Below are 20954 nucleotides of genomic sequence, written 5' to 3'. Positions count from 1 at the left end.
TAAGAGTACATGTCATGTTTGCTCAAATGTGTTTTGAAAATGATTGAGGACCTAAAAGGATTTATTTGAGGCCAGTAGTAAGTACAAACGAGATTGAGCAGTCATGATTCCAGTATTGTCTTGTATGCAGTTAGCGGCGAGCATGACTGGTAAGTAAAATATAAATACGTGCAAATAAGCATGCTTCTATTTGGCATTTATCAATGCAAAATTGTTATCTCTCTCTTAATTTTGGTACATTTTTCTACAGTAATTTCAATTTTTGCTGAGTTTGCAACAATTATTAGATAAACGGTAAATGAACAACTACTTCATTGACAATCAACTACTTGTACTTCATTGACAGTCAACTACTTCATTGGAAGTGGGTTTTTGTGTACTTAAACAAGTATGCAAGTTGTTTGTGTACAACACATATACAAATATAAAGATATTTGCGATAACGTGCTAGAATTCTACCAATTTCTGCATATAATGAAACGTACCTTTGATCATTTTCATCATAAATTTAAGCTTTGATAGTATTGCATTTAGTAGCCAAACTTGAATACTATAGTTGTAGGAAGCAATTTTAAGTTGAAGAAAAATGTAAGGCCATCATCTTAAAGCCAAAAACAACTATTATAATAACTTGTTTATGAGTGTTATTCTACAGTATAATCACACTTCAGACCAAAATCTTGAAAAAAAAAGAAAGACGAAAAAAAATACAAAAACGAAAGAAAAAAGAACGCGTTGCAATTTTAATATTATAACAAAATGTGAATATATACAGTCTATATCCATTCTAATTGCCTTCAATAGAATTAGAATCAAGGGCAGCAAAATTTATCTTCATTGCTTGATATTCGTCATACTTTAGCAACCCGTGAAATGGACTGTTCCTGCCTTGAATTTGGAACAGTCCATTCAAGGGATTTCAATATATCAAAGTACAAAAATTGTATACAGAGCCTCGTCAGGTACTGGTGGCAAATTTCAATCACTTCCGGTTCTAGTTGGTTAAAGGTTAGCATGTTACAAACCTATAAATGCTTATACATGTACAAAGCAACAAAGAGCGAGTTCATACACTACAGAATCATGGCTCAAAAGGGATTTAAGAATTTGTAGAGTATATCATTTTTGTAAAATAGCATATCAAATTTATAGTCATTGAAATAAGATCGTTCTCATTGCCGTAAATCAAAGTGTACAGTTTAAAATCGATGGAGAACTCGTTCGTGAGAGTTTTCTTTTATGATGTATAACATTACATCTTTTTTATGTCGTCTGCCTTTTCATTCAAATGACGTACATTCATTTAGCAATTTCCTTGGTTTGATTTTTCAAACGTAGACAGTTGTCTTTATACAAATGCAATATCTTTTGAAATCATATCCTAGATCCTATGGTGTCATTTATTATAAGCCCTATGAACTTATGTCCCTGATTCCTACACTCTTTGCATTTAACCTAGATAATATGTTGTTATTACGTACATGTATATACCTCAGATCCCTACGTCCTTTGAATTCGATATAATGGTGTTATTACTTATATGCCCTTTGTGTTTATGTCCCATATCCCATGGTGCTATTTACCTGCCTGCCAATTGCATGGTCATCCTTGTCCCTTAAGTCATATGCGTCTTAGAAATTCCTTTTAAATTTTACCCATGAAATAATTTATGTCATGTGGTACCAGTTAGGTGGGCACTAGAATTCTTATATATGAATATCAAATACGAAATCATATTTTCATCTTACGCTCTTTTTTTATATCAACAGTCTCGTGAAGTTACTGTCTGCACGTTCATGTTGCATCTTTACCATGACAACCAATGCGTATATTATATTCAGCTTATGTTTTCCCTAGTAGTACTTTAAAACATTTGCGTGTCCAACCATGGCGTCCGTAAAATTTGTACACACTAGCCCCCATGACAGTCCCATTTTAATATCAATTGAGATCGGATCCACACCCTATTATAATGGACAAAAATAGAGTGCATGAAAATTTAATCAGAAGTCTTTGATGTGTCTACTGAATTTATGATAAGAACGCTAATTTGAAGCATTTTAAGGCATTTTAAAGGGGTTACACGACTTACCGGAATCGGCCGAATTACCGGAATCGACCGGAATCGGCGGTGAATTACCGGAATCGACCTGTAACTTTGTAATAATTAAACTTTTAAAGTTTTTTTCTTGCAATTTTATAAGATATAAACAATATCAATGATTTATGAAAAGATTTTTATAAATAAAATCGCTTTTGATTAATTTAACAAGAGATCTAATATCGGCGAGCTACTGCCAAACTGCCTGTGACCGGAATCGGCCTGTTATTTCGTTGTTTATGCAACTTTTAATGTTCCTTTTGTATGTTTTTATAAAACCTAAATATTATCATTAATCTTCCTAGAGATTGTGAAAAAAATCGCTTTTAAATAATGATAATAATAAACAAATATTTATGATCAGCGAAAACGGGCAAACTGTCGGAATCGGCAAAGGATTACCGAAATCGGCCTGTAATTTGCTTATCTATATACTTTAAACAAAATGTTTGCACCCTTGATTATAAATAAACAATAGCAATGATATGTAATCAGAGTATTGTCAATAAAATCACTTTTTATTAATTAAACAAGATATTTAATATCGGCGAGTTACTGCCATACTGTCGGAATCGGCGAAGGATTACCGGAATCGACGTATAATTTAGTCTATTGTACTTTTTAACGTTTTTGTTGCATTGTTAATATTCATCTTATAAAATATAAATATTATGAAAGATATTTAAAAGTTTCTTTCTTTCTTTTATTTTGTAAATTTCAATTCGCCTTTGGTTAATAAAGCAAGAGATCGAAGATCGGCGAGTTACATATACTGTCATACAGCCGAAATAGGCGAATGATTACCGGAATCGGCCTGTATTATTGTAATTTATGGACTTTGCAAGAAAAAAATGCAAACAATATAATAGATGTGTTAAAAGATTTCTGTAAATGAAGAATCCTTATTAAATAATAAGCTAGAGATCTAAGGTCGGCGAATTACTGCCATATTGCATAATTATATGCAGTGCCAGGGCTATCGGCCAATTACCGGAATCGGTCTGTTTTTCCCCACCAATATTTCAACGTTTGAAAAATAACCTTGACTTATTTTATTAAATACAAACAATTTAAAAGATTTTTATAATGTTTATTGAAAAGAAGCAAAAGATTTATGAAAAATTGCTGTTATAAATAATAAAAAGATTAATATTGAAGATCGGCAAAAAACGGGAAACCTGTCGGAATAGGCGATGGATTACCGGAATCGACCTGTAATTTGGTTATTTGTGAACTTTTTGAATATTTCTTTTGAATGTTTTATATAAGATATAAACATTTTCAACGTTATTCATTTTTGTAAGTAAATTTGCTTTTGATTAATAAAACAAGAGACCTAAGATCGGCGAATTACTTTTAAATATCTTTCATAATATTTATATTTTATAAGATGAATATTAACAATGCAACAAAAACGTTAAAACGTACAATAGACTAAATTATACGTCGATTCCGGTAATCCTTCGCCGATTCCGACAATACTCTGATTACATATCATCGCTATTGTTTATTTATAATCAAGGGTGCAAACATTTTGTTTAAAGTATATAGATAAGCAAATTACAGGCCGATTTCGGTAATCCTTTGCCGATTCCGGCAGTTTGCCCGTTTTCGCTGATCATAAATATTTGTTTATTACTGGAACATACGATTATAGTACATCCCAGTTTATTAGTATCATTATTTAAAAGCGATTTTTTTCACAATCTCTAGAAAGATTAATGATAATATTTAGGTTTTATAAAAACATGCAAAAGGAACATTAAAAGTTGCATAAACAACGAAATAACAGGCCGATTCCGGTCACAGGCAGTTTGGCAGTAGCTCGCCGATATTAGATCTCTTGATAAATTAATCAAAAGCGATTTTATTTATAAAAATCTTTTCATAAATCATTGATATTGTTTATATCTTATAAAATTGCAAGAAAAAACTTAAAAAGTTTAATTATTACAAAGTTACAGGTCGATTCCGGTAATTCACCGCCGATTCCGGTCGATTCCGGTAATTCGGCCGATTCCGGTAAGTCGTGTAACCGTTTTAAAGTATTCAAGAGTGAATAGATTTTGTTATAGATAATTATGCCACTGTAAAGAGTTTCATTTGAAATGGGAATACATAATTTATGTCATATTAAAATATTTATCAATGAATTAGACATAATTGTCCTTTTGTCAATAGTCAATCCCGCCTGGATTTCGTTTTTATGAATTAAAGAGATTGATTTACCGCAAATCGTTACAAATGGCGTAATGTTGTGTTACAAATGGCGTAATGTTGTACGAAAAGGTGTCACTGTACGCCATTATTAACGTAATATTGCGCTAAAATGACCATTGTACGTTTATAGTTAACAAAATATAAAAGACTGGTCTTTGTTAGGGACGTTTTGTAAATATATATTTCTTCTCTTCTCTTTTTCTTTTGGGTAATAGTTGATTGGTAGTATAGGATTATTTGAAATATCATAAATGTTTACAACATTATTGGTAATAAAGTTTGAATAAAATGTTTGAATTGAATTTCGTCACAATGAATCCAACCTAACGTTGTGGTGTGTGGTTATTTTGCTTTGCTGAATGTGACACTAAATTTTTATTCCTGCTTCAAGACTAAACATGTTTATTCTATACATTACATTTATTCCATACATTACATTTATTACATACGTTTATTTTATACATTTCATTCAATAAGAATGGCAAAATCGAGTCATGTCCACCCATTAAATTGAACATGCATGTCTTTTGATGGTGATGAGTATATAAAAGCTAAATCTGAAACCGGTTTTTATGGTGGCTGATTTGGTACGCTTTTGTGCGTCGTGTTGGCGCAAGCGACAACAGGACAAACCGCCAAACGGCACGTTGTCGGACTTTCGTCTTGTCGTCCTGTCGCTAACGATATACGCCAAACGGCGCGTTGTCGTGCGGCGTGTTGTCGCAATGTCACATTGTAGCTCGGTGGTTCAAATCGAAGGATTGGCTTATAAGCCAAGCAACAGGGCGACATCTCGATAACGCGCCGCACGACAACGTGCCGTTTGGTGTGCTTCGCTAGAGACAGGGTGACAGCGCGACAACGCACCGTTAGGTGCTTTGTCGTGTTGTCGATAGCGACAAGACGAAAAGGCGATAACGATATAGATTGCGTTTTCGCTATCGACAAATCAACGCGCAATGTACCAAATCAGCCCACATAGTTTGTGGTGGTATTCAGACTCGTGTCATGCACTATTTAAGAATGTCAGAAAGGTAAGTGCGTTAACTAGAGTCACCTGGTCAGAATAGTAAGGTAGGGTAATTAACTAAAGTCACCTGGCCGTGACATATTCCATATCATTATACTTTTTCATTAATTTGTAATCAAGTATTCCGTCCTTATCGGGGTTTAGTTAAGGATTTTGTCCGGGTGATAATTAAATCAGAGAAAAAATAATAAACATGATTATTATCCAATAATACCTAATGAAACATCGAACTTAATTATTGGACAAGAGGGTATTTTTCCTGCCAGCATTATTCTCGAAAAAACGTTCTGTTTGTGTACATTAAATACAGGATTCTTTTAAAATAAAAAACAGGGTTTACATATAAATTTTGTGAAAATGGTTTTTAACAAATCAGAGACTTGCGAAGGTTTGAACGCTTTTTCACTATTCTATTTCTTTTCTTAGATTTTTCAAGAGAACGATAATGGTTATATTAGGAAAAAGTTTCATTATTCGTTTGCGCAACTGTTTTAAAATTATAGGCGCGTCTGGAATTTAGTAATTTTATTTTATTAGGAAATATTTTAATGTCAGTGAACAAATTTCACAATAAATTTTGATAATTCGCATTGACCATGAGGCTGAGGTCGAGACAGTGAATTCATGAATTCAATGAGTTGAAATCGCAAAATCGTGAATTCATAAAATGTCCTTATCGGTCTTTCTTACAATTGGCAATACATCAAGAACGACAACTCTGCTGATCAGAGTTGAGAAAGATAACTCTGTTAAAAAGATCACAATAACATATTATAAATTTTATTACTTGTCATGACATATCCTTGACAAAACGACGTATATCCTTAAACTAATCTTTCACATTCTTTGCCAAATTTCTCTTCAAATTATTGTAATACGGTTTTACCCTTGGGTGAAAGTTTAATTAATTTTTAAATACTTTCTTTTACAATGGAACTTACCTCTGTAATTAGAAGTCTAAATGGAACGATTGTGTCAAACAGGCAGAACGCTAATAAATTTCTAATATAATGTAAAACTTTTAACAATGACTCGTACAGACATTTTTATCTAGCAACTTGGAGATATGTCCTTAAATCTAATATTTATTTGTTTAAGCCTTATTTAGCATTCTTTATAACAAGAAATCTTATTGTTGAAATATATAGAGAGATTTCAATAACAGACGCAAGTGGTTTGTTTGTTACACAATATATATAAAGGATTTCAAATGGCTAAGACAGGTAAAAGTTTTAATTTAATTTGATTTAACCGTATTCGAAATAATTTTCAATTGGAATTAACTGGAATATTTAACGATGATTTTTAGAAGACATTTTGCAACCGTATCGGGGTAAAATCTCTTTTAAATATGTATGTAAATTGTTACACAACAAAGGCATTTTAAAATGGTCACTAACGCAATCACTTGACCCTAACTGCTGTAGGTCCGAATCTCGCTAGGGACTGTGAAAAAGCTATCCAGCAGGCTTACGGCAGGTGGGTGGTGCCCGCTCGTACCTGTAATACTTGTAATGAAAATCGTAATTAATTATCCGCGTAGAAAGTACGCTTTTTGTTGCTATCTAGATTTAGAATACTTTTATGTTCATAATATCCAGAATTCGCTATAACCAGTTATGTACATACGGGTATATTATTATGCTACTGTTTCTATGAATACTAACATAATTGGTTATATTTTGGTGATTTGGTGCAAAACTGTTACAACTTATATAACATAAAGGAGTAACTAACAATAGTTTTGCACCTTTCTCCATCGTGACAGCACACGGATGCTGATATCACTAATTAAGTACATACGTAACGAGAACACCTGCTTATCGAGGACAATTAAGTCCTCGCTTTACTTTATTGAGACGCGCAATTTAGCCAGTGAGGCAAGAACTGAGCTATAGCCGTGTTCGCAAAAACACTCTTTTGATACATACAATGAAAGTCGACTACCACTCAAAAATGAAAGCTGCTTTGAAACCATGGTTTTCTAATATTATCATGTCATACAAGTAACATTTAGCAGTTCTGGTGTGCCTGGAAAACTTCAGTCAACTTCCGGTTTTCTTATTCAAATATGCCCAGAACGCGACCACTGCAAGTAAAGGTTAGAATTAACATTCTAAGCAAACGTCCATCTAATCACACAAAGTATTTCAATCTGGAAACTGAAACAGTGCTTTTTTCTATATGCACGTGTTTCAGAGTGCGAACGCCCTTCGATCACATGTCGTCACCTTAGTGCAAAAACTCAATAACGGCATATAGATGAAGAAGCAGATATTGAGTTCTTGCACTAAGGTGACGATGTGCTGTCCTTTTTCAATGGGGCAAAAAAGCTGTTATATGCATTAAAACATTTTTATCAACATATATTAAGATAATAAATTTTGATTGGAACAAAAACAAAAAAACAAAACAACAACAACCGAACAAACACAATAACTATAAAACCAAATTTGCTAAAAAGAATGTCAATGTTTGGTCTATAGTTACACGGACGCACATCAAAGAAGGCGAATGGTTGCCTCTTACCGCCGGGAACCTTTGGATTTTTATTTCACGAGAGAGCTACATGTATTCAGGGTGTGTATGAAAGTCCAACTTGTGGCTGAAATTTGAAAGTCGCAATATGACTTGTTTGACCAAATACCCGAAACTAAAAACTTTTAAATGAACGTGAAATGAAATCTCGTCTGATAATTAGATCTCCAATTTTATGGAAGTAAGGCTTCAATATCTATTCCATTTATCATCATTTATCATTAGACAGAGTTTTGGTGACTCACACAATTATCGAGTGGAGCTCTTTTTAATTCCTTGTTATATATGATATGTACTAGACAAAAAAGCTGAAAAATCTGGGCAGGTGTTGGATCAATGTCTGGCGTCGCAGTTTTAATAAATCCAGCGTAGAAAACAAACATTCTTTCTATCTACAATCAATAATGTCACAGCGGCTATATTAAATGAAAATTAGTTTCATATCTGTTACTCACGTAGGTCACAATAACTCTAGTGTGTATCAATAGTCTAACTAAATGACCATAACACCGGTTCTTTGAATAAAGAATCAAAGATATCGACCGCCAATGTTTATAAAGAGAAATTAATATTTGTTTCCTGAAAAGATTGTGCATGATTTTTTTGATTTTTTTATTTAATTAAAATAGGAAAAATGCAACTGATTCTTCTATTCATTTTGCATCAAAAAGTAAGGAAATTGTGTGGATAATCTGTTGGTACAGTAAAAACTCTGAAAACCGGACCCTCTAAAAACCGGAATCCTCTGAAAACCGGACCATTTTAAAAGTCCCGTATTTTCTCCCTATATGTTCATTGAAAAAAAATCCTCTGAATACCGGAACCTCTGAATTCCGAAAACCGGACGATTTTCTATGGTTGCTAATGCTAAACATGCATTAAAAATCCTCTGAAAACCGGACAGCAATTTAAAGTGTCAACTTTCTGTGTATTTTAATGTAGATCTAAACATAATCTCAACAGGTGACATGTTCAAATACCAGGTAATGGTCATTTCCTTTTATCTATGCAGGTGTGAAAACACTTGTCTGTGTATGTTAATTTCTTATTGTCAATTAAATTATAGCTCTTTCATCATATTTGTGTTTTATATTTGCTCTTCCCTGGTGATGTAGTTAATTTATGTCACAGATATAACAAACACAAGTGTAAGATTGAACATGTCTGACATCCAACCGATGCCAGACGTTTGAATCAGGTTAATTGAACATGTCTGACATCCAACCGATGCCAGACGTTTTAATCAGGTTAAACTAAAAACATTGAACTGTTAAACAAAATATAAAATTGTGACATTAAATTGGACAAAGCAAAGTCCCTCTTTCATCATATTTGTGTTTTTCCTGTAGATTCATGTAGATTTTAATTTTAAAAAATGTTTTTAATGTGTTATGATTTTTTTAATATAAAAGGTCTAAAAGAGTTCTGAAACTGTTTTTAAAATGATTCCTGTTTTGCTTTAAATTTTGATCATGGAGTTATCTTTGTTTTGATAACAATTATAGGCAAAAATAGTAATACTAAATAAATATTATTAATAACATATTTCAAAGCTAACGAAAAAGGTATTATGATATATTTCAGACAATGTGGTGTTTTAATTTCTGATTTTCTGAATTATATTCATGGATTTGCATAATAAAATTACTTAAGACATTTATTGCAAAAAGAACTTAAAATATTACTTAGACAAAAGGGTTGAAAAGTGAATACAAAATGATTGAACAAAGTTATTGTTCAAACACATCATTATTATCAATGAATGTATGAAACCTCTGAAAACCGGAATCCTCTGAAAACCGGACTTTTGGTCAAGTCCGCACAGGGTCCGGTTTTCAGAGTTTTTACTGTATATAATAAAGTAATGTCATAATGGGGCGTTTGTCAATCAGTCAAGATGGCGCATCAACTTCCGGTAGTTTTTTTTATGTAAAATAAGTTTTGGATCAATTCACGATTTTGTTTGATAGTGTGCACACATTCTCCTGTATGTGTTGAAATGGATACTTTAAGTTAGTACATGTAATAACGACAGTTTTGAGACATTATTTGATTTACTTTTTTGTTTACTTTTAAGACATATGTCCCATTGATAAGAATTTCATAAGAACTGAAGTTCTTAATTTGATGATGCCATATTAATTTAACATTATACACGTAGTTGCATTTTGTCGCAGAAGAATGGTTAACATATTTGTGGGTGTTGGTATGATGGAAAACATCGGCTATTTGCACTAATGCATGTGACTAGCATAGAAAATACATTTGTGTTAATTATGCACACTGTATTCAGAATAATCACATTAACTTTGACCGCAAATTTTTAGCTCATTTGGATAAGTTTCAGAACTACTTTTTCTGTACTTTTTTATTGTTGGATCTCGGAATGATATATGACATGCCTGATGCTCAAGTTCAAAGGATTAAATTGAAATGCAGGGGAGTTAAAACTGTCCAATTTAAATTGTTTATCGATATGCCATAAGAAAGACTGATTGAAGTATATGAAAGAATACCGGTTTCTTAGTAGGATATCAGTCAAGCTAACTATAGACAAGTGTGATGGACCTCGCAAATAGATGCTGTACATGAGGATAATCATAAGTACACTATCTTAAGGAGAAAAATTTCTTCTTTAATGAATAAATAAGATATTGTACTTCCTGTTTGTTTTATTTCAGATACTTATCTGTAATTTCATTAATTAAATTTTAATTATATGCTTTTATTTAAGGTACTGGGAGTGGGGAAGAAAAGACTTGCCCCGATGAAGGGCCAGAGAAAAACCTAACAGAGGCAAACGGGACTAGTAACTCGGATGGACTGCTGCAGACTGAATTAGCCGTAGATATTGATTGTCAGAATAACAACCAGGAGAAAGTAGTTGAAGAGATAGAAGAACCTGATGTTCAGTCTGATGTGGTACAGTCTGATGTGGTAACTAAAACAAGCGAGAAAAACAATTCCGTGATTGTCGAGACTTGCGTAGATGACGGTCAACCGGCAAATGAACTAGAACAACAAGATAAACCTGAAAGTGTTAATGGTACGAAAGTTGTAAACGATACTCCTGATTCTGACGTTGACGAAGTAATAAATAAAAGCGAAAATAATAAAGAGTGCAATAGTGTTACAGAGGAACAAATAATTGTAGATGATAGTGAAACTATTTTAAATGAGCATCATAAAGCTACGGAAGACATTGACGATAACTTTGTAACAGAAGAGGTAATTAAACCCAAGAAAACATCGTTGAGCACCTTTCTGTCGAAGTCGTATTTTGATGAGGAATCGATATTAAAGTTTGGTAGTGTAGACATTGCTGATGACGCTCATATACAATTAGAAATACTTCACGAGAAAACAAAAGGTAAATCTTGGGATGACGAGTTGAAAGAAACTGTTGAAACACATGCAAATGATATTCAAGTGGAAGTAGACAGTGATCTTGAATATATTGAAGAAAAACCTTTGGAGAAGAACCAGATTAATGACACTAACATAACTCCGCAACAACAAACAAAAGAAAACGACCCAGAAATAAATGAGCAAGAAGATGATGATATAAGATTGGATGATAAAACAGAAGTCAGACTCGATAAAAAAAATTTACAAGAAGATAATTTTCAGAATAATGAAACAGATAGTGAAGTAAATGCAAATGAAGTAATTGAAAAAACGATTGTAAAAGAGAAGAGAGTTGATGAACTTTGTGAAAACCTACATGTTAGTGAAACTGACAAAGACATTTTAACCGGTGTCTCAACAATATCAGGAGCTACTGGCAAACCTGAGCACAATAAAGATAAAATTAATGAAGAAGTTCAATTTGAAGCAGTGGCTCGTGATGATATAGACGGTAATAAAGAAGTCACAGATGAAAATAACGCGTCCGTGAATGGTGAAAGTAATTCTGAGTCGAAGGGTCATATAGATAACAGTGATTACGACGCCGACACAAGTGATTCTGAATCTGAAAATATCGAAAGGTTAGATAAAGTAAACAATGCTAATTCGAGCGATTCAGAAACTGAAAGAATTGAACGCACTAATGAACTAAAGGCGGCACTCCTATCGTGTCTTAAATACAAACGTGAAACATTTGAAAAGAGTGATAGCACGAATAGTGAAAAGGAAATGAGTGAGCAATTTGAATCTGTTAGAAGAGAAACTTTCGAATCATACACAAACAAAGACAATAGAAATGATCCAGAAATTGACATAAATGATGAAGATAAACAAGAACTATCAGAAAATCAAAATAGTGAATTAGATAGTAAAACAGAATATATTAGAATGCCGGAGACTCGAGACAATATGGACGGGTGTGTTTCACCGTCAATGATGTTCGCCTCTTGTAGATATAGATGGGAAAAGTCCATTTTAACACAGTCACCAAGCGTTGTATTTGTAACGCTTAATAACAAGGTACGTGTAAACTATTTCCTTTTTCATATTCCATGTCTTAAAAAAGAAAGAAAAAAAAAATGGAAATAATTCTTGGATGATTGGTAATGAATGTGCCACATGAACATTTTATACTTAGTATATTCCGCCCTCATTTTTTTTTACTTTTAAAAAGCGCCTGCAAATATTTGAAGATAAACATCATCGTGTGAGCAAGGGTTAACAAAAAGAGCAAATAATAAATTGTTAAAATAATGTAGGTATGTTTTATACATATTAAAAAGTCACTTCATTTTTTCAGGAGGTCGAGCCTATTAAGCTAGAATGGTCGGAATCATCGCGGTGCTTTTATTCCGAGGAGATAAAGATACCAGTAGGTGTATACATTGGTAATTTGGTGGTTGATGGTACATTCTATCCGGTAGAGGACATTGTTATGAAGCACTATACGTTTGAAGTGGATCTATATCTTAAAGACGGTAAGATGAAGAAAACTTGTTTCTAAAATGAGTGATGTTTTGTATGCTGTTTGTTAGTTAGTTTGTTTGTTTTGTTTTTGTCTTTTAAATATATGTTTTCTTATGAGTGAATGAGTTACCAACATCACTGTTAAAGAGCTAACAAGAATCTATGGTGTACATGTATCTGCACATGTGAAAATACTAGAATTTATATTATTTTTTAAAAATACGTTTACAACGATAAGATAAGTCGACAATTATTTTAAATAAATAACAAAGTAAAAGTACTCTACAGATAAGAAAGGGATCTGTGATAAGCTTTGGTTGGGACCTTCTCTTCTGCGCGTAGGTAGAATGTTTCACTCTTACGGGGAGTGTATTCACTGAGCTGCGAAGAGAGCGTATCTGGAGCCAGTTGTAACCGAATTTTTTAGGGAGGTAGATCTAGGTTCTGAAACAGAAAAATACTGATAGCATTATCTTAAATTATAAAGATCATAGTCTTTGACGTTTAGAAATATTCTTAGTAGATCCAGGTACGTATATTAACGTACCTGGTAGATCTTTTACAACATGTCAAAGATATCCTGTTACTTAACAGGACAATATTATTTAGACAAAGTTAGAAAGAAATTGATAAGAATTGTAAATTCATTCATTGTTACTAAAAAACTTATTCTTTTAAATACGGCTATTTTGAACGTGATGCGAATTTAAGAATAAGTAGATCCTAATACAAATATGACTTTAAATAATTCCCCGCGAGTTTACTAAATTTAAACTTTATGTCATAGTCGTGTTAATTTTACGGTAACGCCGTAAAAATTGCCGACAAAGTCTTAACATGTTTTTAGTGTCAAGATTCGTAAATAAGTAAGTAATTTTACTACGGTATCATGAATTTAAGCATAAACAATCAAAATGCTACAATTGTTGTAACTCCTGCAAGAATTTAAACTTGTACAGAATAGAAAATTAAGATACAAGTGGTAGTCAAGTTTTTGTTTACATCGAAACGGTGATGTGGATAAAAGTATCCCGATAAATATACCCCATGAAATTAAAAGTATTATTGGTGAAATACATTTGATGTAATGTTTGAATATCAATTTTGTAGAATTTATTGATTGTTTATATCAAACAACAATATATGATTGATTGTATTTCGCAACATATTTAAAAATATCTATTCAAAACTCTAAAAAGCAATTAACAAATTGATTTAGTTATTGAATCAATATATAGATTATAAGTTTTTTTATCTTAATTACCACAATGTTATAGATGATAACGAAAGCGAGATAAAAGTTATAAATATTTGATTGTCACTAACTTGTGTTCAATTACATGTGTTGAATGATGGACAATTTATTCTCCATTGATTGTATCTAAATTTAGCCAGTTGTATATTGCATTATCAATTAAAACAATAACTGGGTTAGTTACAGCTAGATGATAGGAGCATGGGTTTAATTGAGAAAAAAAGAAAATTTAAATAATGCTTTAGTTGAAAAAGTTTATCAGGTTATATTGATTATGTAGAGTTCACTTAGCTAACTTCTGTCATATATGAGGTACATGTATGGTGGTAGTGACCCAAAGTTGAACCCATTATCTCTAATTTGAGGAGCTGACTTATTGGCTACTATAGGCTTTAACTCTGTTTATACTTTTGTTCTACTTTTGTAATTGTTTAGAAATTGATTTTTGATGTTACACATTATGAAAACGTATTTTTTTGCGAGTACTCAGTAGTAAATTCATTTGTATGTGAGTACTAACTGAGTAGTAAATTCATGCATAACATTGATGTGTTCACTCCTTTATGCATATATTTCAAGCCAAAGACATTTAATTGTTGTATTGTCAGCTTTAACATATTTGCTCTAGTTTGATTGGATGAAAGCTTAATGCCCATTTCATTTTGAATCACTCTCGAGTCCACTTCTTGGATCTTACCAGTACTGGTATCATATTAGGATACATTGTTGTGACTCATGTAGGTCTCAAACCAATGTTTCCTGGGTTGTCTGTGTGTATTTTAGGCTTAATGAGGGTCCATTCTCCCTTTGTGGCACTTAGACTACGGACCCCAATCTTAGGTTAAGAGTCAGACACCTTAACACCTAGGTCACCTTTTAAGAACATTTCTGAATTGGCAATGTCTTTGTAAAATGGATCAAACTTTTTATGCCTTATTAATTAAGCTACATATGAGTGTTAATAAGTTTGAATATTAGGGATATAACATTATACTTTAAATTGCAAGTGATATTTGAGATTTTAAAAATTACTTGTTTCATCTTTATTAAAATCTATAATTATAAATAGTTCTAACATTTTAAGCTGTCTGTATAATTGTTACCAGATTTTTACGCATGATTATGTAAACATTACAACTGAACTTTCAAAGGGGTTTTTAATTGACTGATGCAGTGCGCTTAAACACAATTTATCTTGCTGCAATAGAAATTAAGCAATTTCTGTAAGTGGATATTGAGTGCCTGTCACCATTGTTCAATATGGCCCACAGTAATAGCTTGTACAGATTGATTAATTCTAGTTTAGCTCGCACTTGTTTCTAAGGAAAAAATGAAACAAATAATAAAAAGAACAAGACCATTTTCTTGCTCAGTGAGTTTAATTGCCACAAAGTAATTAATGTGCGATACTTGAACTAATTTATTTCTCTTTGGGCTTTTTTCTTATAGTAAAATGGTTTGCTAGTTTTTGCTATGGATACTCTACCGTTTAATTGACATTTTGTATAGTGCCGTTGATTGGTTTGCTATTTTATGGACGGAGTAATTGAAATAATACCTTTTATATTCACATGCTGGTCTCGATATCGATCATTTCCTCCTTAGATTTCTAAGAAATGGCACTTTTAAGTTCTTTGTAACATTTTCTTTAGGATATGGAATTGATTAACGACAATTTTGCTCACTTAGTGGGACAGTTTACTACAATGGATTTATTTTTAAAGGATAATTAAAACTTATAACATGATTTTAAAATGACATTTATTTAAATTGTATAAATCATAAAAAATGAATTTCACACCTTTGGAAGTTGGAAGAAAGTTTAACTTTTCTGATGTTGTGGAGAATTTATGTGCAGGAATTAGGGAGAAGAAAAAACAGTCAAAACCTGTTGTGAATGAGACTCATGATAAACAAGATGGGGCTGCGAGGCCAGGCCCCAGTTTAAGGATATATAAAACTAGAGATAAGTGGATTAAATTGACAACACAGTTACCTCAAGCTGTGTTCACCTGTATGCAAGGTAAAGAAAGTTATTGGTGACAATAGCAATCCTATATGCTGCAACCTATGTGATTACCTTTTGCCATTGATATAGTCTCGGGCTCAGACCAGTCTGCACAACAGTGCAGTCTGTTAAACCAGACTTTATACTGTTGGTAGCTCATTTTTTTGTACATTTTTGTATCTGATTTTGAAAATCCCTTTGTTCAAAATTGATTTATTTGAAATAAATTTTAAGTCCCCGGCAATTAAAATAATCAAGGTTTGACTGTGTATTACTTTGAAATTCCTTAAACTTTGTTGGCAGGGCAAATCTATTACACAAATTTAGCAGAATAAAGGTTAATTAATATTAATATATAAAAATGTTTGAAAACATGACTGTATTTTCTATTGACTTATATTTCATCTTTTTTCATCTTTCTAAATGTATAGATTATATGTATTTATTATCTCGAATCAAAATGTTGGGGCATCTGTGGCTGAGTGGTTAAGGTATTTGACTTCAAACCACTTGCCCCTCACCTCTGTGAGTTTAAATCCTGATAGGATTACTAGCTAAAACGGATTACTAGCTGAAAAGTTATTTCTAGTTATAATGTTTAAATTTATCTAGGAATTGGATCTTAATTTTGAGAGCATGGTATATAATACTTATTATTGCATGTTAGGAGCAGTAGTCCAGTGGTAGGACGTGCGCTTAGGGATCGAGAGGTCCCGGGTTCGAACCCCACCAAGGGCACTGCTAATTTCCTTGAGCAAGAAATTTACCTGCGATTGCTTCACTTCACCCAGGTGTAAATGGGTACCTGCGAGGGTGGTATAATTCCGTTGCGCCAAGTGTCGGCTGCACTAAGCGGAGTTAAAAGACTCCCCAGGGAGATTGATAGATAGATACTAGTAGCCCGATGACCAGGGGTAATAGCTGTAAAGTCGGTGAACGTGCGTAAGCATGAAACTTAGACTATAAAATGCAATTACTTACTTTACTTTACTTATACAGTATTAATACAATCACAATTTAAACACATTGTTCAGTGCCTTCAGGATACATGTATAACAAGTACTTGTACTGTTCAATGCCCGCTAATTTTAGATACTGCAACAAACAAGTAAATATCAAACTTCAAGGTTTATGAGAGAGTTTCAAGGGGCAATGTGGCATGAAATACATTACAAATCAAACTTAACTAATTTGATGTTAGTGCACACTTATCTCAATTTATTTGATGTTAGTGTACACTTACATCAATTTATTTGATGTAAGTGCACACTTATGTTAATTAATTTGATGTTAGTGCACACTTACCTCCATTTTTACTATATGTGCATACTTTTTCAATCACCATGATATAAGTGAAGACTTACCTCAATTACTGTTATATCATGGCACACTTACCACATTTACTATGAACAAAACCTTGGACAACTATTGTAAAAAAAGTAAAGTATAAAACTGAATAATATTATTTGACCCTAAAACGCACATAAGAACTAACTAAAATTAAATTTAGTGCACCTGAGATTTCAATCAATAAGTCACTGAGACATTTTTTTATAGTAATAGAATAATCCTACCTAATCTGTGTTTAGATAGATTACATATTAATATTGGATTTACGTCATGCTTATTTGATTTAAAACAAGGAAACATTAAACAAATTAATCTTTCCTAAGTTTATAGTAGAATAGGTAAGTTGGAATATATATTCTTATCTTTAATGCATGATCCACCAGTGCAAATTAATCCAGATTAATAAAATTAACCACTACTCTAGACTTGTTTGACATTATTAGATCAACCTGTAGTTTGGACTTTTTCCTGTTTAAAGCAAGGTCAGGCAGACACATTCTATTGGTTTTTTGTTTTTTTGTTGTCAAAGTGTGATCAATGCTGATATACTTTCTGAAAGGTGTATAAATTTATGTAGGTTTTCCCCTTTGATTGTAAAAAGAAAATCTTTACGACCATGTTTGTTCACGGGTTTTCACTCGGTGAAGGAAACGTGAAATACACTTAATGTATGTTTATCCATGTTTAATAGTGATATTGATTAAGGTATCTGAAATTTATTCCAAACCAGGAGATTTAACATTGGGATCTTAAAGTGACTTGATGTTTATATACAAAGATTGGATTATTTATCAGTAGGTAGTTACATATTTTTCCTACACACTTGTGCTATATATATGTACTGAATTAAATGTTTTTTGAAATTATGAGTTTATAATAAAATTATATTCAAATAACATGAATGATTGTTGACTTTGAGTTAAGTCTACTGTAGGGTTGCTATGTGAGAAAGTACTTGTTATTTTATTGCAAATTGTAAAATTTCTTGAAAAAAGATCAGTTTTACTGATATAATTATGATGTTTTAAAACTAATATCAAAAAAATTGCTAAAGTTGCCTTACATACAAGAATAAACTTGTAATTTAAAATTAAAAATTAAGCTACATGATTGCTAAGTGAAGCATGTTATTTCTAGTGAAGCACATTCTGTAGGCTGATAACCTTCCAAATTGTCATCAATGATAGATTGTGGATGAACTATTTCAAAATTTAAATTGGATCAAACCATTAGGACTAGTAATTCAGCAGGCTCATGGTTATATGTGACTTATATATGTGACTTATAATGATTCTTGTATAATTATGTGTCGTCAAAAGACTGATAAATATCATATGTAACTTGTAATGATTCTTTCTTTTTTTTGAAAGGCTGATAAATAGAAATTTCACTATGTCAACAGGCAGTCTTAGGTTTTCATTATGCATTATAAGTACCTACAAAAGATTTTTTTAAAGTACATGTACCAGTTTTTTATTATTGTTTGAGTAACATTGCAAATATTTGAACACACTATTTACCATTATGGCAGGCCTGTATATACATTTGTATATCAATAGAATATAGTTAGAACTGTGTGATAAGAAAAGAGTATTAGACCATTCTTACCAGAATATACTTGTAGTTTGATCAGCCTGACTAGAATATTGTAAGACTATTCTGACCAGAATATCATAAGACCTGAGCCTGACCAAAATATTGTAAGACAAGTCTGACCAGATTTAATATTGAAAGACCAGTTTGGCTAAAATAATGTGAGACCAGTCTGATGAGAATATTGTTTGGTCAGCCTGACCGAAATATTGTAAGATGGGTCTGATCAGAATATAGTAAGGCCAGTCTGACTGGTATTTAAGATAGACCAGTCTAACAAGAACCGAGTCGGACAAGCCTGCTAGTATTGTTAATTTAACTATTTACATTTTGTCACATGTGACCAAAAGCATTACAATTGATCTCACACTTTAAGAATTTTGATATCAAAATCCTTTTAAATAACAAAATGGACATTCCAAATATCACAGCAGGAAAAGTCATTCACACAAATTTGGCTGAATTAAGGTTAAGCCATTTTTATCAATTTCTTAAGTACATGCTTTTAAAGACATGTTTAAACCTGTTGATGGTATTGGAGGGGTTTTTATTATAATTATTAACCAACTATACCTGTATGTACAATTATCTACAGCCCACTATCAGTGCACACAACAAAACTTTTGAAAACAATTTTAAACACTGCCGATAACTAAGAGATAAAAATGCAAATACGTATAAACATTCTTTGATACAACTGTTATAATGGACGAACATTCTTTTCGGTTCAACTGTTATAATGGGAGATTGTTTATTTGCTTGATTGATTTGTAAACTTATTGATCAATCTTTTTTTTTTTTTATTGTACAGCTTTACAGAACTTCTTTTTTGAAATTGATTTAAAGATGTACAATTAATATTTAAGATCAGTTATTTCAGCATAAATTTAAAACCTAATGATAAGTATATATATTTCAATGACAAGCAGATTTTGTACAAAGATTATACAAAAATCAGACATTAGTTTAATTAAGATTAAAAGGACAATAAAATTTCACTGTTGATTAAATTAAAAAAAATTTTTTTTGTATGATATAGCTTTATACCCTTTAATAATTTGCTCTGAAAATGTTCCTTTTAATTTCTAAATTTCTAAACAAGGTCCTATATTTGCCTGATATGAGGTTTTCACTTTAAGCTCAATCAACTTGCTTTTAATTTTATCTGTTTGAACCAGATAGCTTTAAACGATTAAAAAGAACTTATAATATTTTGTTAAATTGATATTTAGTATTTTGATGTTTAAATCCCTGAAATTTAAACAATGGACAGTTTCAAATTAAAAACAGGACATATGTCACAAGTTGAAAAAGTGTTCAGCCTTACTGGGACTCAAACCCAGAACCTTGACAATAAGCTCTATACTGTGACACCAGTCTGCTGAGCAAATGCAGCATTACAAAGTATAAACCTTACCATGCAAATAATCCATCTTTAAATCTGGACAAAACCGGTTATCATTTTTTAGAGAAAATTTTAGAATATATACATGCACTTACTGAATAGCATACAGTGCAGACCATAATCTGACCACACAGATGTACAAGCTGATCTTGGTCTGTACTGGTTGCATGGGTAAAATCAGTTGCCCCCATTTGTCTAAGACTTAAAGGTTAAAGTTCAATATAGCTTTATCCCTAGTCAATTTATTTTTCTTTACAAAATTGATGAATTTTACAAACAAACAATACCTTGTATTATTATAGCAAACACATTCTGTATGTACCATAATAAATACCTTTACATCTGTATTTTAAGCCATTGATGCATTGTTTTCTGTTTGTAAACTACCTTGGCACATTTTCATAAAAATTCTTTTGTTTATCTAGACAACAACTACAGGTACTATTAAAACGAAGTTTGACCTTAAATGAATACAATATCTTAAAACAACTTGACTCTTTAGCCACAATTTTGAGTCCTTAGACTCCTTGGATACAGCTCTTAGTGCTCTGAGTTTTTATTTCAAATTTAAACTGTGCA

General features: G+C 32.0%; 1 protein-coding gene across 5 annotated transcripts in view; it reads left to right on the top strand.

Moving 5' to 3' along the window:
* The window catches only part of LOC132744638 (microtubule-associated protein futsch-like), a 42657-nt gene continuing 21703 nt past the window's right edge, over positions 1-20954 (top strand). For 4 of the 5 annotated variants that reach the window (XM_060733397.1, XM_060733395.1, XM_060733393.1 and 1 more), the window contains exons 1-3: positions 1-149; positions 10624-12317; positions 12598-12775. In XM_060733397.1, coding sequence (XP_060589380.1) covers positions 104-149; positions 10624-12317; positions 12598-12775 — 1918 coding nt within the window. In that variant the 5' untranslated portion in view covers positions 1-103. Of the gene's footprint in view, positions 150-6476; positions 6575-10623; positions 12318-12597; positions 12776-20954 lie in introns of those variants that run through there. The other variant, XM_060733394.1, reaches the window with a different exon arrangement.

This window comes from Ruditapes philippinarum, unplaced genomic scaffold (genome assembly GCF_026571515.1).
Source record: "Ruditapes philippinarum isolate M1 unplaced genomic scaffold, ASM2657151v2 ctg643_1_1_1_1, whole genome shotgun sequence".
Taxonomy (NCBI): domain Eukaryota; kingdom Metazoa; phylum Mollusca; class Bivalvia; order Venerida; family Veneridae; genus Ruditapes; species Ruditapes philippinarum.
This window is presented reverse-complemented; position numbering and strand designations above follow the sequence as displayed.